The 26,707-nt window shown below is 47.1% G+C and overlaps 1 protein-coding gene across 1 annotated transcript in view; it reads left to right on the top strand.

Moving 5' to 3' along the window:
* The first annotated feature begins 1,041 nt into the window (after window positions 1–1,041).
* The window catches only part of ABCF3 (ATP binding cassette subfamily F member 3), a 65,953-nt gene continuing 40,287 nt past the window's right edge, over window positions 1,042–26,707 (top strand). The window contains exons 1-3 of the mRNA XM_077290135.1: window positions 1,042–1,307; window positions 5,770–5,917; window positions 26,154–26,227. Of these exons, the coding sequence (XP_077146250.1) occupies window positions 1,193–1,307; window positions 5,770–5,917; window positions 26,154–26,227 (337 nt within the window). The 5' untranslated portion in view covers window positions 1,042–1,192. The remainder of the gene's footprint in view (window positions 1,308–5,769; window positions 5,918–26,153; window positions 26,228–26,707) is intronic.

The raw sequence follows: 26,707 nt of genomic DNA, 5'->3' as shown, positions 1-26,707 counted from the left end.
TTCTTAAAGTCAATACAATGTGACATAAGGAGCCACAGTTAACTCAATCAGATCCTATACAGGATCCACCACCTCACATTTACACCCTTCAACATGAAGGTATGTATGTAGCATGAAAAGTTAAAAAAAAGAGGGCATTAAGTGGGTAGAGAGAATGAACGTACCCGGCGCCTGCGCTGTAAGTTTTTTTTCGGGCATGCGTAGTTTGCGCTGCCTTTCGAATACAGCGCAGGCGCCGGGGACGTTCAGGATGGAAATGGAGGCCGCGCCCGGAGGCCCTGAGTGACGGCTGGGAGGCGTTTGTGTTGGGGGGAAAGACATGCCCCCCTGACAAATTCAGGTATAAGGGGCACATTATAAAAGCGATTTGCAGGGACCCGAACTAAAGGAGCCACCTTGTCAGACTGCATTAGTGCTGCACAAGGTGGCTCTTTTAGTTAAAAACGACTGGGGGGGGGGGGGGGTGACAGGTTCCCTTTAATTTTTTGCACCTGTATGTCTGCCTTGTAAGATCAGTGGCCCAAAGTCGTTTAACCCTTTCAATAATGCCCTTTGATGCCTATTTTTGTGCCAGTTTTGCAGCTGTTTTTAAGTGTAGTCAAATCAGGGCTCCTCGCTGTATTGTGTTCTATCATTGTCATTTTTTTGTTAAAAAAAAATCTGAAAAAAAAATGGCCGAAACCAACGTCAGCATTGTGTGATCACTGGGGTGACCGCGGGGCTCTGAACCCCTGTCCTGACTGTACGGGAGGTGCACATTACTTGGCTGCCGCTCCTTGCATTGTCTAGGAGTCTGCTAATAAAATCCCAATGCACGCAGAGCTTTAAAAAAAAAACAAAACCTGTTGTTTATTGATATTGGTTGTCTGACTCCAACATAGTGCACAGCGCTGTACAGAGATCTTCCCTCCCTCACATTAGTCCCTGTCTCCAGGTCTCCCAATAACGAACTCCTGATGACGATTCCCTGTCATTCCTGCAGAACCCTCTCCACATCACAGAGAACTAGTGACAAATACACTGACATGAGTGGGGATCGCTGTCCGCCATGAGGCAGAGCAGGAGCCACACGGGCCAGTGACAGCCCTGTGACTGACTGCGGAACAGGCCACGGCTGCCTCTCTATCCCCCTGTCAGATCCACACGTCACCGTGTACTACACTTCCCATCATCCTCTGCTCTTCCGGAGCGCATGATCTCTCTTTTTACGCCTGCGCTGTGCTTGCCGGCCAACATGGCGACCTTCGTGGAGATACTGAGGAGCGAGTTTCCGCAGCTGGATGCCGAGCTTTTGCAATATGTGACCGGTAAGTGGGGCGGGCTGTGCCGGAGACCTCGGGAGAGGAGGCGCCCGGCTGGAAATGAAGGGGACACACATGTGCCTGCTGGGCACTGATTTCTATTCCTCTGTATGAGGCACTGTGATAAGATGGCATCACGCCAAAGGCTCCTGTACTACTGATCACAAGTACAGAGGGGAAGGCGGCCACTACTGAGGGGAAGGCGGCCACTACTGAGGGGAAGGAGGCCACTACAGAGGGGAAGGACTGGCCACTACAGGGGGGAAGGCGGCCACTACTGAGGGGAAGGCGGCCACTACTGAGGGGAAGGAGGCCACTACAGGGGGGAAGGAGGCCACTACAGAGGGGAAGGAGGCCACTACAGGGGGGAAGGAGGCCACTACAGAGGGGAAGGACTGGCCACTACAGGGGGGAAGGCGGCCACTACTGAGGGGAAGGAGGCCACTACAGAGGGGAAGGCGGTCACTACTGAGGGGAAGGAGGCCACTACAGAGGGGAAGGCGGCCACTACTGAGGGGAAGGCGGCCACTACAGAGGGGAAGGCGGCCACTACAGAGGGGAAGGCGGTCACTACAGAGGGGAAGGAGGCCACTACAGAGGGGAAGGCGGCCACTACTGAGGGGAAGGCGGCCACTACTGAGGGGAAGGAGGCCACTACAGAGGGGAAGGACTGGCCACTACAGGGGGGAAGGCGGCCACTACTGAGGGGAAGGCGGTCACTACTGAGGGGAAGGAGGCCACTACAGAGGGGAAGGCGGCCACTACTGAGGGGAAGGCGGCCACTACAGGGGGGAAGGCGGCCACTACTGAGGGGAAGGCGGCCACTGCAGAGGGGAAGGCGGTCACTGCAGGGGGGAAGGCGGCCACTACTGAGGGGAAGGAGGCCACTGCGGAGGGGAAGGAGGCCACTGCGGAGGGGAAGGCGGTCACTGCAGGGGGGAAGGCGGCCACTACTGAGGGGAAGGCGGCCACTGCAGGGGAGAAGGCGGCCACTGCAGGGGAGAAGGCGGCCACTACTGAGGGGAAGGAGGCCACTACAGAGGGGAAGGCGGCCACTACTGAGGGGAAGGCGGCCACTGCGGAGGGGAAGGCGGTCACTGCAGGGGGGAAGGCGGCCACTACTGAGGGGAAGGCGGCCACTACTGAGGGGAAGGAGGCCACTGCGGAGGGGAAGGCGGCCACTGCAGGGGGGAAGGCGGCCACTGCAGGGGGGAAGGCGGCCACTGCAGGGGGGAAGGCGGCCACTGCAGGGGGGAAGGCGGCCACTGCAGGGGGGAAGGCGGCCACTACTGAGGGGAAGGAGGCCACTACTGAGGGGAAGGCGACCACTCCAGAGGGGAAGGCGGCCACTACAGGGGGGAAGGCGGCCACTACAGGGGGGAAGGCGACCACTACAGGGGGGAAGACGGCCACTCCAGAGGGGAAGGCGACCACTCCAGAGGGGAAGGCGGCCACTACAGGGGGGAAGGCGGCCACTACAGAGGGGAAGGCGGCCACTGCAGAGGGGAAGGCGGCCACTAGCTGTCAGATACATTAGGACACCCCTTCCTCCTATGTCCTCTTGTCACAGCCATCCATCTGCAGACCATAGATCACTGCTTCCAGCAGCCTGTACTCTGCAGATATCAGATTCCTGCTGTACAGTAAGCAGTACACTAGGGGTCCGCTATCGATGCTGGTCCTTGACATTGTGGTGCAGGGATGTACGGATGATGTCTTCTTCTGGGCTATGCTTTTGCTGACGTACGTGTGACCGGCTCATGAAGGGTCTCATGGTGTCAATCTGCTCATTGCCAGCCTCTGAACATTGTCTCCTTTGGGGACTCCATACAGCTGCGAGCCATGATGTTTGGGTTCAGGTCTATGCATTACATTTTTCTTTTTCTGTATATTTTCTGACATATTAACCAGACTCCTCTATAACCTATTGGTATCACTGCTCATCATCTGCCACAAGTGGGTACATCATGGAAGGCTTGCGATGTATATGATTACCAGATACCAGTCAGGGGGTCTGGTCCATGACCTGATCAGATAAGTGCAATAGTGTACCGAGTGCGCCTTGTGAACACTGTGTATGTCAATTCACATCTGCATCACTGCTGTAAAGAATATACTTCTGCATCCTGGTTCTTGGCACGCCAGTTTGTGCCCACTAGCCACGACAAGACTGACCTCATTGTAGATGGGAACCTACAATATCAAAACTATCTGCCCTGGACTAAGGACTACAAATGTAAAAGGCATGTACGATTTTGCTCTAAAATCAGCCTTAGGTCGGGTTTAGATGGACATACTTTACGGTCTGTATACGGACCAGGATGACCGCCGGGCTTGATTCCCAGACTTCCAACCTTATTGCCACACCTGCGGACCGTCTAGGCCTCGCAGTTTGCAGATGGACCATGTACTGCCATAAACGGGATCATATAATGTACAACCTACTAACCCAGTTGTCTGTAATGGGGCCCACTAGACTTCTGTCAGGGTCCTTTTTTTTTTCTTTGAGTAAAACAAATGCAGATAAATGATTCCATACTGTTGTTATTGACTCTTTCGGTCACTTGTATAGTTTTATTGAAATCCACCGCACTCCCTGTGTGGAATATCTTAGAAACAAAAGGATTTTTTGAAACTTGCTAATTTATTCAAGTGAAAAACAGAAAATCAAATGTGACTGAGTATGACCTTGCTGAGGAATAGCAGCAGTGTATCAGCGTCTTGCTGCTGTTTGCATATGCGATTCAAATAGAAAGTTGGTATGTCACTGGAGACAACCTGGAATGTATAATTGCAATGGTAAGGGGCGATAACTATATATGTTAGTGGTGTCCAGAGGTTGCTAGAGGGGAGAAAATACCTTTTTTGCAGGTGGCAATTTATCAGCCTTAAATTGCTGGTAAGTTGTATGTGGTTTAATGGATTTGCCAGTTCTGGATAAAGCCTTGTAGAGGGGTAACAGCGGCGCATCTGCGTCTTGCTGGTGGACATGTAGGCTTAATACCCTTAGTGGATGGGGGATAGCGCTCCTGCGTCCTGTGGGAAGGCTGATACATTGGCACCTGCAAAAAAGGTTGTCTCCAGTGACATACCAACTTTCTATTTGAATCACATATGCAAACAGCAGCAAGACGCTGATACACTGCTGCTATTCCTCAGCAAGGTCATACTCAGAGAAAAATCAACTATTAGGCCATACTTGGTATCAAAAAGACTGTACCTGCCCCTTGACACTACAGGGATAACATCCTCGTTACCATAAGAGCCACTCATAAATCCTGGATTAAGTGCGACTTTAGAGTAAGACCCGGGAGGGTCGAAACGTGAAATCACTGAGTCGCTTGTACTGCCTACTATTTGACCTGTCACATTTGATTTTCTGTTTTTCACTTGAATAAATTAGCAAGTTTCAAAAAATCCTTTTGTTTCTAAGATATTCCACACAGGGAGTGCGGTGGATTTCAATAATACTGATACTAGACCTTACGGTCTGTCTCACCAGCACCCCGATCTAAATTTAGAGTGCAGGCCAAATTATATTTATATTTATACTTGTATAGTTTGGTCACCTATTACAACAATATAGAAATAAGCATATAGTGCAGATCTGTCCAAAGCTATGGAATATATATGAGATTACATATATGCATAGGTTTTAAAAACTCGCACAGTGCCTGTCATTTTACCATACAAAATAGTGCGACAGAGACTTAAAGCGGAAGATGTGAGCGTAGACTGACCAGGAGGCCAAAAGGACAATCTTCTGGCCTCCATCTAATAGACCCCGAAGAGCACATCTTATGTCAGACGCTTTGTAATCGGGCTCTTTCTCTGTTACCTTGAGGCCCCATGCAGACATGTTTTTTTCACATTTGAGGAAAAAAAACCTATTTCTTTCAGCATTTGTAAATTGAGACATTTTTACCATAAGTGTTTTTAATATTATGCTTAAAAATAAAATAATAATCGCCAAGTTTCTCCTACACTTTGTTAAAAAACTGACAGCAAATGGATGCCATCCATTCACAGACTCAGACATTTATGACTGATTTTGATCCGTGACTCAGAATAAAAATGGACATGTGGCCTTTTCTTTTTTTACAGACTCTCGGTCCACAAAAAAAAACAGACATCTGAACAGTATCATAGATTATCATGGGTACGTGTTCTCTCTATTAAAACCAATCATAGAACACGCTCATAAAAACCAGATGTCTGAATGCGGCCTAACGTCTTAATATCCACGGTGTAATATGTGCAGTGTCTCACAAGTAGTGCAGCCCACGTCTGTGCATTGGATCACCTCCAGTGTACACTTCACGGAATTCCTCCTGTGGGTTTGAGGTTGAGGAAAAGCCGCCGCCGAGCCAAAACATTAGCATCTCCTACTTCACGTGAGGACTGATTTTCAGTGAATGCTGCCATTGACAGTCCTGTTCTAATATGCAGCGTTTCTTCATCCCTCTAGATGTCCTGGACAGCGGGCAATCTGACTTTGAATCAGAGAATGACCTGTTTGAGGCAGTGGGGGAGCTTCTGCAGGACGTGTCTGGAGATACCAAAGGTGACGACGACATCCGCGACATCTGTCAGAGGATGTACAGATCGATGCGTATGTGAGTATGTCCTGCCAGCACGTCTCACACCAGTGATCCTTGTACAGGCATTAATGTAGGTATGTGTTCTGTGCCGCTACGGAGAGGTGGAACGAATCTGAGCCAGGTAGGAGCTGTGTAGTGATGAGCGAACGTACTCGGATAAGGTGTTATCTCAGCATGCTCCGGTGCTAACCGAGGGTCTTCCACATGCTGAAATAATATGTTCGCAAGTACCCTCACCTGCATGTCTCGTGACTGTTCAACAGCCGCAACACATGCAGGGACTTTCTAACAAACAGGCAATCCCTGCATGTGTTGTGGCTGTCGAACAGTCACAATATATGCAGCCGCAGGGGCTCGAACATATTATTTGAGCACGCCGTTAGCACCCAAGCATGCTCGGATAATACCTTATCTGAGCACGTTCTCTCATCACTAGAGCTGACATATGAGGCCTCTTGTTTCCTTTAATAGCACATTACCCAGGGCATTTCAGGGTTTTTTTTTTTTTTTAATAGAACTGAATTCTTATTGCAGTTTCATAAAATATTACAATAAGAAAAAAAAAAAACCCAATCCAAAAGCATATAGGTTAAAGCAATTACAATATATACTTCCCCTATTAATCAAGACAATTATCATCTATAAGGATTGGACTCAACACATTGAGTCTGTATTTGAACATATTACACACATGTCAAACCCTGCCCACAGGGTGATTATATTTGTCCCACGTCGCCATTTGTGATTGTGCTATTCTACGATTTATTCATTAAAATGTACTCTGTTCGTGAGACAATCCCTTTTAAGTTTGTTTCCATATGAAAAGGTTTGCAGTTATATTTGATTATAAGGAAAAACTTCCTCAATTGTAGACTTTTTTTTTTCAATAAATATCAAGATTGGCCCACAATTTTGTCCAAGTTTTTAATTTTTTCCCTCTATGTATTGAGTTTGACATCCCTGATATTACATAAAGTTCAGTGACGACATTGACGCATTTAGGTTGGTGGGGAGAAGGTGGAAAAATATCCAAGTTTATTCAACTTCCCAGACCTTACAGGTGCTTCTCCCAAAATTAGAATATCATCAAAGTTAATTTATTTCAGTTCTTCAATACAAAAAAGTGAAACTCACATATTACAGTGCCTTGCAAAAGTATTCAGCCCCCTGGAATTTTTCAACCTTTTCCCACATATCATGCTTCAAACATAAAGATACCAAATATAAATTTTTGGTGATGAATCAACAACAAGTGGAACACAATTGTGAAGTTGAATTAAATTTATTGGTTATTATAAATTTTTGTGGAAATTCAAAAACTGAAAAGTGGGGCGTGCAATATTATTCGGCCCCTTTACTTTCAGTGCAGCAAACTCACTCCAGAAGTTCATTGTGGATCTCTGAATGAACCAATGTTGTCCTAAATGCCTAATGATGATAAATATAATCCACCTGTGTGTAATCAAGTCTCCATATAAATGCACCTTCCCTGTGACAGTCACAGGGTTCTTTTTGAAGCACAGAGAGCATCATGAAGACCAAGGAACACAACAGGCAGGTCCGTGATACTGTTGTGGAGAAGTTTAAAGCTGGATTTGGATACAAAATGATTTCCAAAACTTTATACATCCGAAGGAGCACTGTGTAAGCGATCATATTGAAATGGAAGGAGTATCATACCACTGCAAATCTACCAAGACCCGGCCGTCCCTCTAAACTTTCATCTCAAACAAGGAAACGACTGATCACAGATGCAGCCAAGAGGCCCATGATCACTCTGGATGAACTGCAGAGATCTACAGCTGAGGTGGGACAGTCTGTCCATAGGACAACAATCAGTCGTACACTGCACAAATCTGGCCTTTATGGAAGAGTGGCAAGATGAAAGCCATTTCTCAAAGATATCCATAAAAAGTGTTGTTTAAAGTTTGCAACAAGCCACCTGGGAGACACACCATACATGTGGAAGAAGGTGCTCTGGTCAGATGAAATCAAAATCGAACTTTTTGGCAACAATGCCAAACGATATGTTTGGCGTAAAGGCAACACAGCTCATTACCCCTAAACACACCATCCCCACTGTCAAACGTGGTGGCAGCATCATGGATTGGGCCTGCTTTTCTTCAGCAGGGACAGGGAAGATGGTTAAAATTGATGGGAAGATGGATGGAGCCAAATACAGCACCATTCTTGAAGAAAACCTGTTGGAGTCTGCAAAAGACCTGAGACTGGGACTGAGATTTGTCTTCCAACAAGACAATGATCCCAAACATAAAGCAAAATCTACAATGGAATGGTTCACAAATAAACGTATCCAGGTGTTAGAATGGCCAAGTCAAAGTCCAGATCTCAATCCAATCGAGAATCTGTGGAAAGAGCTGAAAACTGCTGTTCACAAACGATCTCCATCAAACCTGACTGAGCTCGAGCTGTTTGCCAAGGGCAAGAATTTCAGTCTCTCGATGTACAAAACTGATAGAGACATACCCCAAGCGACTTGCAGCTGTAATCGCAGCAAAAGGTGGCGCAACAAAGTATTAAGATAAAGGGGCCGAATAATATTGCACGCCCCACTTTTCAGTTTTTGAATTTCCACAAAAATGTAAAATAACCAATACATTTAATTCAACTGCACAATTGTGTTCTACTTGTTGTTGATTCTTCACCAAAAAATTTACATTTGGTATCTTTGTTTGAAGCATGATATGTGGGAAAAGGTTGAAAAGTTCCAGGGAGCCGAATACTTTCGCAAGGCACTGTATATAGAGTCATTACAAACAGAGTGATCTATTTCAAGTGTTTATTTCTGTTAATGTTGATGATTATGGCTTACAGCCAATGAAAACCCAAAAGTCATTATGTCAGTAAATTAGAATACTTAACAAAAAACACCTGCAATGGCTTCCTAAGCATTTAAAAAACGTCCCTTAGTCTGTTTCAGTATTTTCCACAATCATGGGGAAGACTGCTGACTTGACAAGTGTCCAGAAGGCAGTCATTGGCACACTTCACAAGAGGGTAAGCCACAAAAGATCATTGCTGAAGAAGCTGGCTGTTCAGAGTGCTGTATCCAAGCATATTAATGGAAAGTTGAGTGGAAGGAAAAAAGCGTGGTAGAAAAAGGTGCACAAGCAACCAAGATAACCTCAGCCTTGAAAGGATTGTTAAGAAAAGGCCATTTAAAAATGTTGTGGGAGATTCACAATGAGTGGACTGCTTTTGGGTCATTGCTTCAAGAGCCACCACACACAGACGAATCCAGGACATGGGCTACAAGTGTCGCATTCCTTGTGTCAAGCCACTCATGACCAATAGACAATGCCAGAAGTGTCTTACCTGGGCCAAGGAGAAAAGAACTGGACTGTTGCTCAGTAGTCCAAGGTGTTGTTCTCAGATGAATGCAGGGTGGATAAAAATCAATGTTTTTTTAAAAAAATTAAAAAAAATCGGATTTTTTTGATTTAAATCGGATTTTTTTGATTTAAATCGGATTTTTTTCAATAAACTGCTTTTTGAGGAAAATATTTTACCATCCAAAGGTTCTTCCATCATGAGATAAAGCTGAGTTGTTTAACTCAGTAGAATAAAGGCTGTATATGTGTAACATTCACAATGCCATGCTCTTCCAGAGGTTTCTGTAGGATGCTGACTATCCAACAAGTTTGGGCATGTCAACTGAATGGAAAAAGAAACTAAACCAAAAGTGAAACCAAGCTAGAAGTGTGGAATTAAAGGGGCAGTATGAACAAAATGTGGAGGCTATTAATAGTTTATACAATTAAGACATGCTGCTTTTAAACACCTACCTATTGCCATATAGTAAAACAAAAAAGATTTTTACTTACTTTGGGGTCCCCCCCTCACCCTGGCGTTAGATCGTTGCCCCTAGTTTTGTCCGTGTAACTATGGGCGCACATGCGCACTGCTCTCACTTCTCATTTTAATCGTGATTTATATTAAAAAAAACCTTTTGATTTAAATCAGTGATTTAAATCATGATTAAAATCATGATTTAAATCGATCCGATTTAAATAGAAAAAAATCTTTTGATTTAAATCGTGATTTAAATCATGATTTAAATCGGCGTGATTTAAATCAATCCACCCTGGATGAATGTACATCTTGCATTTCATTTGGAAATCAAGGTCCCAGAGTCTGGAGGAAGAGTGGAGAGGCACATAATCCAAGCTGCTTGAGGTCTAGTGTGAAGTTTCCACAATCAGTCATGGTTTGGGGAGCCATGCCATCTGCTGGTGTAGGTTAACTGTGTGCTATCAAGACCAAAGTTAGCTCAGCCGTTTACCAGGAAATTTTAGAGCACTTCATGCTTCCCTCTGAAGACAATCGTTTTGGAGAAGGAAATTTAATTCTCCAGCAGGACTTGGCACCTGTCCACACTGCCAAAAGTACCAATACCAGGTTTAAAAACAACAGTATCACTGTGCTTGATTGCTCAGCAAACTCGCCTGACCTTATCCCCATAGAGAATCTATGGGGTATTGTAAAGAGAAAGATGAGATACACCAGATCCAACAATGCAGATGAGCTGAAGGCTGCTATCAAAGCAACCTGGGCTTCCATAACACCTCAGCAGTGCCAAAGGCTAATCGCCTCCATGCCCTGCCACATTGATGCAGTAAGGCTAGTTTCACATATGCGGACAAGGGCTTTGCGGAGGGCTGCATAGTTCCTCCGTTAAGCCTCGCCCACTACCGCCTCTTCTTTCAGCTCCACCTACGTCAGCATCCATCCTGCGTACTCTATCTTTAACATTGGGTACGCAGGCCATGTGGATGTATGCGGATGCCTCCGCATGTGTCGTTCTGACGCTGTGCTGACCTGTGTCGAACGCAACATGTTGCAATCTGTTGCGGTCGGCACAACGTCAAAACGACGCATGCGGAGGCATCCGCATACATCGGCATGGCCTGCATACCCAATGTTAAAAATTGAGTGCGCAGGACGGATGCCGACATAGGTGGAGCTGAAGGAAGAAGCACCGCAGTGGGCGGGGCTTAATGGAGGAACTACTCAGCACTCCGCAAAGCCCTTGTCCACAAATGTGAAACTAGCCTAATTGATGCAAAAGGAGCCCCGACCATGTATTGAGAGCATTTATTGAACATGCATTTCAGTAGGCCAACATTTTGGATTTTGAAATAATTTTTCAAGCTGGTGTATGTTATAAAGTCTTTGCTTCCGCCCTTGACGTGATGGCGGGCCGCTGATGGGTTGTCATGACAGCCGGGGGTCAGCTGATTAGTCTGGCAGAGCTACAACGGAGACTGTGATTTCTGCTTTAGCATCGCTGCATATAGCACAAGCAATTGGATTATTATCTCTTCAAGCCCCCTAAGAGGGCTAACAAAATTATTGAAAAGTAAAAAATCTGAAAAAAATAAACTCCATTTGAAATCAATTACCGTATATACGCGAGTATAATCTGACCTGAGTATAAGCCGAGACCCCTAATTTTGCCACAAGAAAACTGGGAAAACTTAATGACTCGAGTATGGGTGGGAAATGCACGAGCTACTGGTAAATTTCAAAAATAAAAATAGATACCAATAAAAGTAAAATTGATTGAGACATCAGTAGATTAACCCCTTTATCCCATATAACGTACAATCCCATTGAGGTGACTTGGGACTTAATTCCCAGTGACGGGATAGTACGTCATATGCGATCGGCCGCGCTCCCTGGGGGAACGTGGCCGATCGCGGTCCGGTGTCAGCTGACTATCGCAGCGGACATCCGGCACTATGTGCCTGGAGCGTTCCGGCGACACAGGGAAGCATCGCGCAGGGAGGGGGCTCCCTGCGTTCTTTCCTGAGACCCTCAGAGCAACGCGATGTGATTGCGTTGCTCCGAGGGTCTCCTACATCCTCCTCCCTGCAGGCCCCGGATCCAAAATGCCCCCGGGGGGCCTTCCGGGTCCTGCATGGAGGTGGCTTTTTTTGCGCCTGCTCAGAGCAGACGCCGGGGAGCCTCCCTGCACTGCCTGTCAGAGCATTGCAAAGTGTCAGATCAGCGATCTGATAATATAGTGATGTCGTCTCCCCCCCCCCCCCCCTGCGGCAATGTAAAAAAATATATATTTACGTGTGTGTGTGTGTGTGTGTGTGTGTGTGTGTGTATATATGTATATATAATATATATATTTTTTTTAATTTTTTTTTTATTCCAATAAATACATTTCTTTAAATAAAAAAACAATAAAAGTACACACATTTAGTAGTTTAGTATCGCCGCGTCCGTAGCGACCCGACCTATAAAACTGTCCCACTAGTTAACCCCTTCAGTTAACACCGTAAAATAAAAGATGCAAAAAACTATCTACTATAACTATTGTTATCATACCGCTGAACAAAAAGTGGAATAACACGCGATCAAAAAGACGGATATAAATAACCATGGTACCGCTGAAAACGTCACGTTGTCCCGCTAGAAAACCAGCCGCCATACAGTGTCATCAACGAAAAAATAAGTTATAGTCCTCAAAATAAAGCGATGCAAAAAATAATTATTTTTTATCTAAAATAGTTTTTATCGTATAAAAGCGCCAAAACATAAAAAATGATATAAATGACGTATTGCTGTAGTCGTTCTGACCCGAGGGATAACACTGCTTTACCAATATTATCAAACGTGGAACGGTATGAGCGCCCCCCCAAAAGAAATTCATGAATAGCTGGTTTTTGTTCATTCTACCTCACAAAAATCGGAATAAAAAGCGATCAAAAAATGTCACGTACCCGAAAATGGTACCAATAAAAACGGCAACTCGTCCCGCAAAAAACAAGGCCTCACATGACTCTGTGGACTAAAATATGGAAAAATTATAGCTCTCAAAATGTTGAGACGCAAAAACTATTTTTTGCAATAAAAAGGTATTTTAGTGTGTGACGGCTGCCAATCATAAAAATCCGCTAAAATATCCGCTATAAAAGTAAATCAACCCCCTCTTCACCCCTTAGTTAGGGAAAAAAATAATAAAATTTTAAAAAATGTATTTATTTCCATTTCCCCCTTAGGGTAGGGGCTACAGTTAGGGTTAGGACTACAGTTAGGATTGGGGCTAAAGTTAGGGTTTGGATTACATTTACGGTTGGGATTAGGGTTAGGGGTGTGTTTGGGTTAGGGTTTCAGGTAGAATTGGGGGGTTTCCACTGTTTCGGCACATCAGGGGCTCTCCAAACGCGACATGGCGTCCGATCTCAATTCCAGCCAATTCTGCGTTGAAAAGCTAAAACAGTGCTCCTTCCCTTCCGAGCTCTCCCGTGCGCCCAAACAGGGGTTTACCCCAACATATGGGGTATCAGCGTACTCAGGACAAATTGGACAACAACTTTTGGGGTCCAATTTCTCCTGTTACCCTTGGGAAAATACAAAACCGCTCGCATAAAATAATTTTTGTGGAAAAAAAAAAAGATTTTTTATTTTCACGGCTCTGTGTTATAAACTGTAGTGAAACACTTGGGGTTCAAAGTTCTTACCACACATCTAAATAAGTTCCTTCGGGGTCTAGTTTCCAATATGGGGTCACCTGTGGGGGGTTTCTACTGTTTAGGTACATCAGGGGCTCTGCAAACGCAACGTGACGCCTGCAGACCATTCTATCTAAGTCTGCATTCCAAACGGAGGTCCTTACCTTCCGAGCTCTGCCATGCGCCCAAACGGTGATTCCCCCCCCCCACATATGGGGTATCTGCGTACTCAAAACAAATTGGACAACAACTTTTGTTGTCCATTTTCTCCTGTTACCCTTGGGAAAATAGAAAACTGGGGGCTAAAAAATAATTTTTGTGGAAAAAAAAATAATTTTTATTTTTACTTCTTTACATTATAAACTTATGTGAAGCACTCGGTGGGTTAAAGTGCTCACCACACATCTAGATAACTTCCTTAGGGGGTCTAATTTCCAAAATGGTGTCACTTGTAGGGGGGGTTTCAATGTTTAGGCACATCAGGGGCTCTCCAAACTCGACATGGCGTCCCATCTCAATTCCAGTCAATTTTGCATTGAAAAGTCAAACGGCGCTCCTTCCCTTCCAAGCTCTGCCATGCACCCAAACAGTGGTTTACCCCCACATATGGGGTATCAGCGTACTCAGGACAAATTGCACAACAACTTTTGGGGTCCAATTTCTCCTGTTACCTTTGGTAAAATAAAACAAATTGGAGCTGAAGTAAATTTTTTGTGAAAAAGTTAAATGTTCATTTTTTTTCAAAACATTCCAAAAATTCCTGTGAAACACCTGAAGGGTTAATCAACTTCTTGAATGTGGTTTTGAGCACCTTTGAGATGTGCAGTTTTTAGAATGGTGTCACACTTGGGTATTTTCTATCACATAGACCCCTCAAAGTGACTTCAAATGTGATGTAGTCCCTAAAAAAAAAATGATGTTGTAAAAATGAGAAATTGCTGGTCAACTTTTAACCCCCTAACAAAAAAACATTTTGGTTCCAAAATTGTGCTGATGTAAAGTAAGCATGTGGGAAATGTTACTTATTAAGTATTTTGTGTGACCTATCTCTGTGATTTAAGGGCATAAAGATTCAAAGTTGGAAAATTGCAACATTTTCTCCAGATTTCCTTTTTTTTCCACAAATAAACGCAGGTAATATCAAAGAAATTTTACCACTATCATGAAGTACAATATGTCACGAGAAAACAATGTGAGAATCATCAGGATGAGTTGAAGCGTTCCAGAGTTGTAACCTCATAAAGGGACAGTGGTCAGAATTTTAAAAATTGGCTCGGTCATTAACGTGCAAACCACCCTTGGGGTTTAAGGGGTTAAGTGTTTTTGAATATCCATATTGAATCAGGAGCCCCATATAATGCTCCATACAGTTCATGATGGGCCCCATAAGATGCTCCATATTAAAATATGCCCCATATAATGCCGCATAAAAGGTTAATGATGGCCCCATAAGATGCTCCATAGATTATGCCCCATATAATGCTGCACAAAGGTTGATGGCCCCATAAGGTGCTCCATAGATTATGCCCCATATAATGCTGCACAAAGGTTGATGGCCCCATAAGATGCTCCATAGATTATGCCCCATATAATGCTGCACAAAGGTTGATGGCCCCATAAGATGCTCCATAGCATATTATGTCCCATATGCTGCTGCGATAAAAAAAAAAAAATGACATACTCGCCTCTCGTCGCTAAGGCCCCCGGCACTTGTGATATTCACCTGTCCCCGTTCCGCCGCTGTGTCTTCTGGCTCTCTGCAGTGACTGTTTAGGCAGAGGGCACTCACTAAACACGTCATCACGCCCTCTGACCTGAATGTCACAGCCAGAGGATGCGGAAGATGGAGCCCGGCGGTGGAACAGGGACAGGTGAATATCGCATGGCTCACCCTTCTCCGTCATACTCACCCCCTCCTGGCGTCCTTGCTTCTCCGATGCGATGGTCTCTGGCGCTGGCAGCTTGTTCCTGTGTTCAGCGGTCACGTGGTACCGCTCATTAACTTACTGAATATGCGCTCCACCCCTATGGGAGTGGAGTCTCGTGCATATTCATTGCTTTAATGAGCGGTACCACATGACCGCTGAACACAGGAACAAGCTGCCGACATCAGAGACAATCTGAGAAGCAGGGACCGTGCCGGGAGCAGGTGAGTATGATGTGACAGCCACCGGTCCCCCTCCCCCGGAGACCCCCTGGGACAAGGACTCGAGTATAAGCCTAGAAGGGCACTTTTAGCCTAAAAAAATGGGCTGAAAATCTTGGTTTATACGGTATTTCCTCCCAGTGAACATAAAGATATAAAAAAAAAATAAAGATAAAACCAATTATGGTAAACCCCATAAACGGAAAAAATTTAAGAACGCCAAAATGACATTTTTTATTTTTTTTGTCGCTCAATTCCACAAAAAATGCTATAAGCGATCAAAGAGTCACATCTGTCCCAAAATGGTACTAATAAAAATGTTGTCTCACCCTACAAGAAATAAGCTAACACACAGCTGCATCGGACCAAAAATAAATATATATATATATGTTTTTTTCAAATTTCAGATTTTATTTTCACTAGTAAAATAATAAAACTGGACATGTTGGGTATCGCCATAATCGGATTGATGAGGAGAATCATATTGCATGGTCATTTTTACCACAAAATGTACACCATGAAAACAATTCCAAAAAAGAAAGTTAAAATTGCAGGGGTTTTTTTTCACAATATCACCAGGCTTGGAATTTTTTTTCCTGTTTTTGAGTACACAGTATGGTACAATGAATAATGTCATTCAAAAGTACAACTTGTCCCTCAAAAAACAAGCCCTCGTATGTCTATGTGAACAGAAAAAAAAGAGCTATGGCTCTGGGAAGAAGGGGAGTAGAAAACGAAAATGGGCTCCAGTGTGAAAGGGGATAATAAAGCTGTAAAGTATTCCATACTAAATTCAAGAGTATTTTATTTCCCCTTCACTCTCATTGATCATAAGATGGGGAACCATTTAGTTAGTGCAGATCCAGCAACTACCATCCTTTGCTTTATAGATGTGGAGTCTTTGAAGTGACACGTACATTCTGTAGTGTTTGAAGATTCTCAAGGTCCAACTTTGTCCCTGTCCTCTGTGAGCTATCACACTCTTTTTCTCTGAGGTCATATTCACACATTTGAGTATTTTGTCAGTATTTTACCTCCGTATTTGTAAGCCAAAACCAGGAGAAGGAACAATCAGAGAAAAAGTATAATCGAAATACGTCACCACTTCTCTATTTATCACTCACTTCTGATTCTGGCTTACACATACTGAGGTAAAATACTGCCCAAATACTGAACGTGTGCACGTGGCTTTAGTCTTTGGAAAAAAGCACAACGAACAGCTAATTCTGCCGCTATATTTTCTTGTACTATGGCTGGAATTGTAGTAAACATGGGTCTCAGTGACCCATATATACAATATTTGCGTATTGTGATGCAGTGACCCCTGTTACAGATAGGGGGCGCTGCATGGTCTCCCCAGAATACACACCGAGGCGTATTGAGGCCATAGGAATGCATGGCAGTCGCAGGCATAACTATGGTGATGAGACAAAATCCGGCATTATTGTGATTGGGCCGGTATGTGTCGCAGAGGAAGATACTCTGCGCTGCAAGCCTGAAGTAAGGATGCTCTGGGCCCTGTAGTCCCACACGTAATTGTGTTGTTTTAGAGGGAGGCTGGCAGGGCTAGTTCTGAGAGCTGGGTGGGACGAACTAGACACACACACACACACACCACACACCTATGGGAGTGGTTACTAGTATGTAATGTGACCAGGGTGTGGGTCAAATGGTTCCTGTGTATGGACCTGAATGGTTCTTAGCTAGAAGGTCCTGTGAGAGGAGGTCTGGGTGTTGGGAGGTCCAGAGTGTGGACCGGATCCCTGAAGAGCATTGGGTGAGGCCGTGATCCTGAGTGGCCTCTGTGTTTGGAGGTCCTGTGTGTTGACCGATCCCTGAAGAGCACGAGGTGAGGCCAGGGATCTGCAGAGCCGGTGACGGCTACTGTGTGGGGGAAGCTAACGTCCTTCGGTGGGTCTGGAACTGACTGTGTGCCTGCAGGTAATCCAGACTGTGTGTGTTGGGCTCCAGAGTGAGCCTGAATATTGGACTCTACCTAGAGTGTATGGGTACAGTCCTGATCGCCAGAGCCATGCTATGAACACTGTTACTTTGTTTTGCCATACTACGAAGGCTGTTACTTTGTGTTTTGTGCCACTGGGGTTTATGGAGTAAATAAACCCAGTTGAACTTGTGAGGAAAACCGTGCCTGTCTGCGTTTATCCCGTGCTAAGCGAGTGTCCCCCAGCACATGCAGTGAGCGTTATCTCACACTATGATGCTGTAAATTCGGCTCATGAGATCCGTGATGAGGCCTAGATGGTGGCTGTAATACAAACACGAAAATATAGCTGCAATACAATCGTGTGACCCATCGCTTACTGGGACAATGCTGTGTAAATGAGATGTCAAATAGTCCTATTAGACTTCTGGTTATTGTGGTCATTTACACAAGACAGGACTGCATTTTATCGCAAGAAAACAAGATGCCTGCTATTGTGGGGTCTTCCAAATGCTTATATTAAAGCCCTAGTAGTGGACAAACTCTTCTTGATCTAAATGTTTGACCCCCGATGTGGAAGAGATAGAGGTAATATGATACACATATGGTGGGATTGCAGTAGAAATAGGCCATTTTGGGGAAAGGCTTTTTTCAAATTTCTCTTTGGTTACTGGTAGGAGTTTGAAGTTCAGCCCTAAGATTGCTCTTCTTTTTATTTTTCCCTCTTCAAGTTGGTTCTCAAAAGAAAGATAGTCTCTGATTTTATTTAACTGCAGCACGTTCAGTGATTCCAAGACATTGGAAAGCAACCCACACTACCCTAATGTCGGAATGGTTTGCCGAGATTGTTAATAATTTATAGGATGGAAGCACTCACAGCCGAAAGCTCTGGACGCGGTGATAGTTTTAGGAAATTGTGGAGTGACTGGATCCTGTTTTCAGGACTCAGTGGATTTTTATAAATTATTCCAGTAGATGGGTCATTCTCTCATCAAGTGTATCTGGATTGGTGCTGTGTGCTTACCTCAAGATTGTCGCCTCACTTCCTTCATCTTCCCCTCATTCCCTTTTTCCATATCCCTTCTCCCTGTCATTCCCCCTCCCCTTCTTTCATCCCTCTTCTCCCTTCTAATCCTCTCACCCTCACTAAAAAAATTTATTTATTTATTTTATTTTTCTCCATCGCCACATTGGGGGACACAGGACCATGGGTGTTATGCTGCTGTCACTAGGAGGCTGACACTAAGCTGAGACAAAAAAAGGTTAGCTCCTCCCCTGCAGTATACACCCTCGTGCTGGCTTCCAGAGACCCAGTTCAAGCTTAGTGTCCGTAGGAGGCACACTGGATTTAAACCTTTTTAATCCGGACGAAGGGGGCGACGGATTCTTTCATGTTCCGATCTCCCCCAAACCAACAACAGGCGAGCACGGGAGTTTCACCTCTCCGTATCCTCTCCTGCGACGTGGGATGCCGCTGCCTGAGCTGATTCTAGGAGCGTCGGGCCCCTTCAAGGGACCGATCTCCCCCCTATTTTACAGACGAGCACTGGAGTGTCACCTCCAGTCCCCTCTTCTGCAGCCAGGCCTTATTGCCGGACATCTGCCCTGACCACCAGGTCTCACCCTCGGCTGTTCAGAGGCACCTTATGTTGTGGCGTCCGTGCAGCCCCCACTGCATCACCACTGAATACGCGGTTGATGGATGGTGGCGGACGGTTCCTCTCCACCCCCCTTTCAGGGGATGGTGGTTGGAGGCTCCCCAATCCCTGCACCGTCCTAATCGCCCCGGGCACAGCTCACCAGGATTCTGTGTGCTGCAGTCTCTGCGCTCCACCCTCTATCGGGGTAAGTGCCTCGGGGGGAAGGGGGGGGTCGCCTGCTGCGGTCCGGAGGGCTCCTTAGCAGCGGCACTTTTTTTTCCGGGCCCCATAGCCTCCGGCGTTCAGCCGCTGCGCGCTGGGCCGAAGCCGCAAATTTAGCCCCCGGCTTTGGCCTAGCTCAGGCCGTTCTCCCGATAGGCTCCGCCCCTTTTTTCGCATCATTCGGCAGCGCCGCCCCCCGGTCCCGGCGCTTCTTGCTCCTCTGCGAGACTTCCTCTCTTCTAATCTTGGCGGCCATCTTGGATTTTCCCCTGCACGCCGCAGCTCCAGCTCTCCCAGCTGCAGCTTCTCCCACTTGCAGCGCTGTGAACGCCGGCTGTCGCCAGCACCACCGCTCTCTCTCTCTCCCTCTGCGGGACACAGGACCTCGGGTAAGGAGACCACGTCAGGTTCTCCCCTGCAGCGCCGCCCTCGCTTCCTTATTATAGACCCTGCAGTCTATCTTACATTAGGGTACACCATGTCCCAGACAAGATCTAAAACCTCCTCAAAGGTGCATACTACCTTTTTTCTGCGTGTACCACCTGCCAGGCTCCACTTCCTCGGCCTCAGATTTCCCCCCTCTGCTCAGCCTGCGATGCCCCAAGTGCCCAGGAGCCCTCCACCGCCACCGACCCCGGCGTATCTAGTCCCCCTGCGTGGGTCGCTTCACTGTCTCAGTCCGTGGACTTTTTAGCCAATGCTATCAAATCCATTCAGAACCCCCTGGGGAGCGGGGCAATCCCTTTCTCGGGTTAAGAGATCCCTCCATTACAGGGGAATCATCGGCCAGCAGGGGCCGCTCTCTCCGGAAAGAGGCGCGGTCATCCAGAAAACGGATCCGCTCTACCTCTCCTGAGCACTCACCACGCCACTCAGCTTCTGGCGGCTCCACCTCTCGCTCACCCTCTTTAGGGGTTCGTAGCGTTCACGACTCTGAATATGAGTCTGATGTATCCTTAGACCCGGATGCTCCGGAGTTTAGATCTACAGTTGACTCCCTCATTGAGGCAGTCAATCACGCCCTTAAAGTGGACGATAACCCTAATCCTGCTCCGGACCACTCAGTCTCCTTTACTAGAGCCAAGCGTTCCCATAAGACGTTCGCCTCTCACCCAGATTTCCTGGATATAGTCAGGCGACACAGGGAGCGTCCGGATAAGCGTTTCTCGGGCAAAAAGGCCCTGGAATCGAAGTATCCCTTTTCCGCAGATCTTGTTAAAGACTGGACGGAATCCCCATTAGTAGATCCTCCGGTTTCGCGCCTAGCTTCCAAAACTCTTATCCGTTCCAGATGGCGCTTCAATTAAGAATCCCACAGAGCGCCAGCTAGATTCCCTAGCTCGCTCAGTGTACGAAGCCTCAGGTTCTTCTCTTTCTCCTTCCTTCGCCGTGGCTTGGGTGGCCAAGGCAATGGTTTCCTGGCCAGATGCCCTTCCAAAATCCATTCAGGAACAGGAACTTCCGTCTGAGGTGGCGGACCTTGCCAAACAGATTGCCATGGCCTGTGATTACGTGATGTACGCATCTCTCGATGCAGCGAACTGTGCAGCATCGGCGGCTTCTAACGCCATCACCATCAGAAAAGCTATTTGGCTCAGAGAGTGGCGCGCAGATTCCTCCTCTAAAAAGTCTCTGATTTCTCTCCCTTTTCAGAGCGGGCGTCTTTTTGGAGAAAAGCTAGACCAGCTTATCTCCGACGCTACAAGGGGAAAGAGCAAGTTCCTTCCCCAACAGAGGCCCAAGACTGCCTTCCAGTGCCAACCACATTTTCGCTTTCGGCCCTTTCGTAGCAGTCCAGCCTGGTCCAATCCTGCCGCCCCTTCCAGATCGGACCGATCCGCTCGCTCAGACAGAGATGTTCGTCCCTCTTTTAGGCCGAATCAGTCCTGGCGAGGAAAGCCTAGGAAACCCAGAACCAGAGGGTCCAGGCCTGCCAGATTCCCTTCGCAATAACTCGGGAACTGTTCCAGTCGATACCACCAAAGTAGGCGGACGTCTACTTCTTTTTCAGCAAGTCTGGCTCTCCGTCATCCACGAAGAATGGGTCAGGGATCTGGTGTCGTCTGGCTACAAAATAGAGTTCTCTGCCTCCCCTCCAGCTCGTTTTTTTCCCTCTCGTGTCCCCAGTTCAGGGGCTCAGTCTCGCGCCCTTCTTTGCGCCATTCATTCCCTCCGCCAGTGCGGGGTCATTGTTCCGGTTCCGGAACACGAGAGGTTCAGAGGTTATTGCTCAAACCTCTTCGTCGTGCCAAAAAAGGACGGGACAGTGCGCCCCATTTTGGACCTGAAGCTCCTGAACAAGTGCGTAAAGGTACGGCACTTCAGGATGGAATCGCTCCGGTCTGTCATCTCGATGGAGAGAGGGGAATACCTGGCATCAATAGACATCAAGGATGCCTATCTTCATATCCCAATATTCCCGTTACATCAAAGGTTCCTCCGCTTTGCCATCCTAGAGGACCATTTCCAATTCACGGTATTACCCTTCGGTCTTGCCACGGCGCCCAGGGTATTCACGAAGGTCACGGCGGCCGTCATGGCCATTCTTCACTCTCGCGGAGTGGTCGTGTTGCCTTACTTAAGACGGACCTTTTATGAGGAGGTCGTCTATCAGGCCTGCGAGGCAAGCGTCCATATTACCTTGGATTCTCTTTCGCGCCTAGGCTGGTTGATCAACTGGGACAAGTCCTCCCCCGTTCCTGCCCGTCGGATATCCTTTCTGGGAATGATCCTGGACACCTCAAGGGGACTGGTCTTGCTCCCTCGGTCCAAGGCCCGAGAGCTTCAGCTTGGAGCTCGGACGCTCTGCCATCCTCGTCCGTGACCCATTCGGTTCGCCATGAAGATCCTGGGCAAAATGGTAGCCGCAATGGAAGCGGTTCCTTTTGCTCAACTCCATCTCCGCCCCTTGCAACAGGCTCTGCTGGACAACTGGGACATCCCTCGATCGTCCATGCCCTTTGTCTCCGCGGATCAGACAATCCCTGTTATGGTGGACCCTGGGTCCATCTCTCCTCCAGGGGAAGCCTTTTCTCCCGATCCGCTGGTTAGTGGTAACTACCGACGCCAGTCTTCTCGGCTGGGGTGCGGTGTTACTTCACCACTCTACCCAGGGTCGTTGGACTCTTCGGGAGTCGAGGCTCCCTATAAACATCCTGGAGATTCGGGCGATCAGACTCGCCCTGAGACGTTTTCACGCCCTGCTCGCGGGTCACCCAATCCGAGTCCAATCGGACAATGTCACAGCGGTGGCATACATAAACCACCAGGGGGGTTGCCGCAGCAGGGTGGCGATGCTGGAAGTCTCCCACATTCTTCGTTGGGCCGAAGCCAACCATTCCACCATTTCCGCGGTGCACATTCCGGGCGTCGAAAACTGGGCGGCGGACTTTCTAAGCTGTCAGGGCCTTGCCTCGGGGGAGTGGGAACTCCATCCGGAGGTTTTTGGAACAGATCTGCCTTCGCTGGGGGACCCCGGACGTGGATCTGATGGCGTCCAGATTTAACGCCAAGGTTCACAATTTCATTGCACGTTCTCGGGATCCCCAGGCTATCGGAGTGGACGCGCTGATATCCCCGTGGCGTCAGTTCCAACTCCCGTTCGTGTTTCCTCCACTTCCCTTACTGCCGAAGGTGATCCGGAAGATCAAGACGGAGGGGGTTCCGGTCATTCTGGTCGCGCCGGATTGGCCACGTCGCGCTTGGTACGCGGAGCTCGTTCAGCTCGTAGCCGACGTCCCCTGGCAGTTACCAGACCGCCCAGATCTGCTTCGTCAAGGGCCGATCTGCCACCAGAGCTCAGGGGCCCTACGTTTAACGGTGTGGCTGTTGAAACCTGGATTCTAACTCGAGCTGGTTTCTCTCAGCAGGTCATTCCCACCATGATAAGCGCTCGCAAGTCGTCTTCCGCTTCTATCTACCACCGCACCTGGAAAACCTTCTTCTCGTGGTGCAGGCTCCGAGGTCGCCCTCTGCTCGTTTTCCCTATTCCTTGCATTTTGGATTTCCTTCAGTCCGGTTTGGACTCCGGCTTGGCGCTGAGTTCCCTCAAAGGTCAGATCTCAGCGTTATCCGTGTTATTCCAACGTAGGATCGCTGCCAACCTTCAAGTCAAGACTTTCATTCAGGGGGTCTCCCATGTGGTACCCCCCTACAGGATGCCGTTAGAGACCTGGGATCTCAACTTGGTTCTGGGGGCTCTTCAGGAACCTCCTTTTGAGCCTCTTCAGGACATTCCGCTTACGGTCCTCTCCTGGAAGGTTGCCTTCCTTGTGGCCGTAACATCTATCAGACGGGTCTCAGAATTGGCCGCTTTATCCTGCCGAGCTCCTTTTCTTGCCTTCCACCAGGACAAGGTAGTCCTTCGTCCATCTCCGGATTTTCTCCCTAAGGTGGTGTCCTCTTTTCACCTTAACGAGGACATCATTCTTCCCTCTTTTTGCCCGCAGCCAAAACACAGGGTTGAAAAAGCCCTTCATACCCTGGATGTGGTACGGGCCCTTAGGAGGTACATTTCCAGAACGGCTCATTTCAGAAAATCAGACTCCCTTTTCGTTCTCCCGGAGGGTCACAGAAAGGGTTTGGCTGCGTCTAAAGCCACGATAGCCAGATGGATTCAATCTTCTATCCAGGAATCCTATCGGGTCAGGGGCAGATCTTTCCCGGCGGGGATTAGAGCACACTCCACTCGGTCGATGGGTGCTTCCTGGGCCATCCGGCACCAGGCAACGGCGGAGCAGGTTTGCAAGGCCGCAACGTGGTCCAGCCTGCATACTTTCACAAAGCACTACAATGTCCACATTCATTCCTCTGCGGACGCGGCCCTTGGCAGACGTGTTCTGCAAGCGGCCGTCGCGCATTTGTAAGTCAAATGGTACACGGAGTTATTTGGTTGTATTGTTTCCCTCCCAGGGACTGCTTTGGGACGTCCCATGGTCCTGTGTCCCCCAATGTGGCGATGGAGAAATAGGGATTTTTGTGTGTACTCACCGTAAAATCCTTTTCTCCGAGCCACTCATTGGGGGACACAGTACCCACCCTGTTAGCCTGTTCGGCTCTTTACCTTTTTCGGTTTTTTTTAACTTTCTTTGACATGTTGTACTCTACTGTTACATGATATGTTGTTATTCTCCTACTGCTTTTTGCACTGAACTGGGTCTCTGGAAGCCAGCACGAGGGTGTATACTGCAGGGGAGGAGCTAACCTTTTTTTGTCTCAGCTTAGTGTCAGCCTCCTAGTGACAGCAGCATAACACCCATGGTCCTGTGTCCCCCAATGAGTGGCTCGGAGAAAAGGATTTTACGGTGAGTACACACAAAAATCCCTATTTTTCTCTTCTCTTTCTCTTTCTAACCTCTATGTTGGAATTTTCAGATTAGTTTTTCATTTGCTGATATTAAAATTTAGGTAGTTTCTTTCTTGCAGCTGCAATGTTGAGTGACCTGTTTATATTTCCGCATGAATATTATCATTACAATTTTTAAGTCCTGCGTGACTTACCTGATCATAATATATTTGTTCGTATGTTATTTTTTTTAGTATTTTCAAAATTGATTAATACAAACAAATTGAACATAAATGTTTGATTCTGATATAATATAAAAGTCTATACTCGCCTCCCATGTTGGTACCATTCCTGCGGTGTTGGCATTCGCTGTCGCCGGGGCTCCCATGCAGTACTTGTGACGCGTGACCCCGGCGCTGGCATCACTATCCCCGCCTTCGGACAAATTGAGCATGATGAGGAAGTCCGGGCTGCAGATGATCTGAATTTTTCTTCATGTTCAATTCGTATGAAGACGGAAACAGTGATGCCAGCGCTGATTGGGCGGCGGGGGTCATGTGTCACAACAGCAGCATGGGACCCCCGGAGAGAGTGAGTGCCAACACCGTGGGAACAGCACCGGCACGGGAGGTGAGTATAAGCTTTATTATTTTATTGGGACCAAGCGTGGGATATGAGAAGGGGTTGTCCAAGTAGTGTATAGCTTCTGTAGCATATGAATACCGGTGGTTTTCCATACATGCAAAGGCAACACAAAACTCTGAAATGAAAAATAGACAAATTTGTATCAGTTTTGTGCTTAGAGCTGTTGATTTTCAAAGACCCTGGAGAAGACTCCTCTGAAACCCGCACTAAAGTGTTGCATGTTGTGACTTTCTATGAACGGACTACCAGTCTGTAGAGAAAATCACACGTGGGAATCGGCCGGTTGACTTTAAAGGGAACCTGTCACCCCCAAAATCGAAGATGAGCTAAGCCCACCGGCATCAGGGGCTTATCTACAGCATTCTGTAATGCTGTAGATAAGCCCCTGATGTAACCTGAAAGATGAGAAAAAGAGGTTAGATTATACTCACCCAGGGGCGGTCCGAACCGATGGGCGTCGCGGTCCGGGACCTCCAATCTTCTTACGATGACGTCCTCTTCCTGTCTTCACACTGCAGCGTACGCCGGAGCCGCAGCGTGAAGACAGGAAGAGGACGTCATCGTAAGAAGATTGGAGGTCCCGGACCGCGACGCCCATCGGATCGGACCGCCCCTGGGTGAGTATAATCTAACCTCTTTTTCTCATATTTCAGGATGCATCGGGGGCTTATCTAGAGCATTACAGAATGCTGTAGATAAGCCCCTGATGCCGGTGGGCGTAGCTCATCTTCGATTTTGGGGGTGACAGGTTCCCTTTAATGAGCCAGTGTGCAGTGCAGTCCTGTGTACATTTGTGTGAATATGCCCTAGATAGAGGACTGAAGTGAAGTCCTGCACGGGTTTCCTTTTCTTATAACAGTATTGCATTGCTCCCGTGTACTCTAGGAATCACCAGGTCCCGTCACAAGCACAGGTTCTTTTGGATGCTCCTATCCAGCTTTCCCAAATTACAGATTATGGTAAGAACACGAGAGCTGTGTGTTTACCCTCACTCACATATGTTTATTCCTTATGCCTGGCTCCAATTACTTGGTGTCCTATTGCAGGTTACTGAGAGAAGATCTGTTTTTTTGCATACAACTTTTTTGATTAAAAGAATTGGGTCTCAGCAGAAGTAAAACCTTATATCTTCTAAGGGCTTCTGCAGACGTCCTTGGCTCTTGGATCACAATACATGGACTGGCTATGGGTCTCCTGACTTCATATATTTCTATGTACAGTCCGTGTATTTGACAGAGTTCCATGGACGCATTCATGAGCTCTAAGGAGATGTTTATCTTTTTCAATATGCAGATCTGATCCTTCTGATCAAGAGCACATAAAACATGGAACGTTTGTGGTCCATATCCGCCCTGCCAGCTTGTGAAGAAACGCCGGACGCCAGAAGTATTATAAAATATCTGTTTCTATTATTTTTCTACGCGTTTTCAAAGTGTAAC

The sequence above is a fragment of the Ranitomeya variabilis genome, chromosome 2, assembly GCF_051348905.1.
Source record: "Ranitomeya variabilis isolate aRanVar5 chromosome 2, aRanVar5.hap1, whole genome shotgun sequence".
Classification (NCBI taxonomy): Eukaryota; Metazoa; Chordata; class Amphibia; order Anura; family Dendrobatidae; genus Ranitomeya; species Ranitomeya variabilis.
Note: the sequence above shows the minus strand (reverse complement) of the source record. Positions and strands in the feature narration are given on the sequence as shown.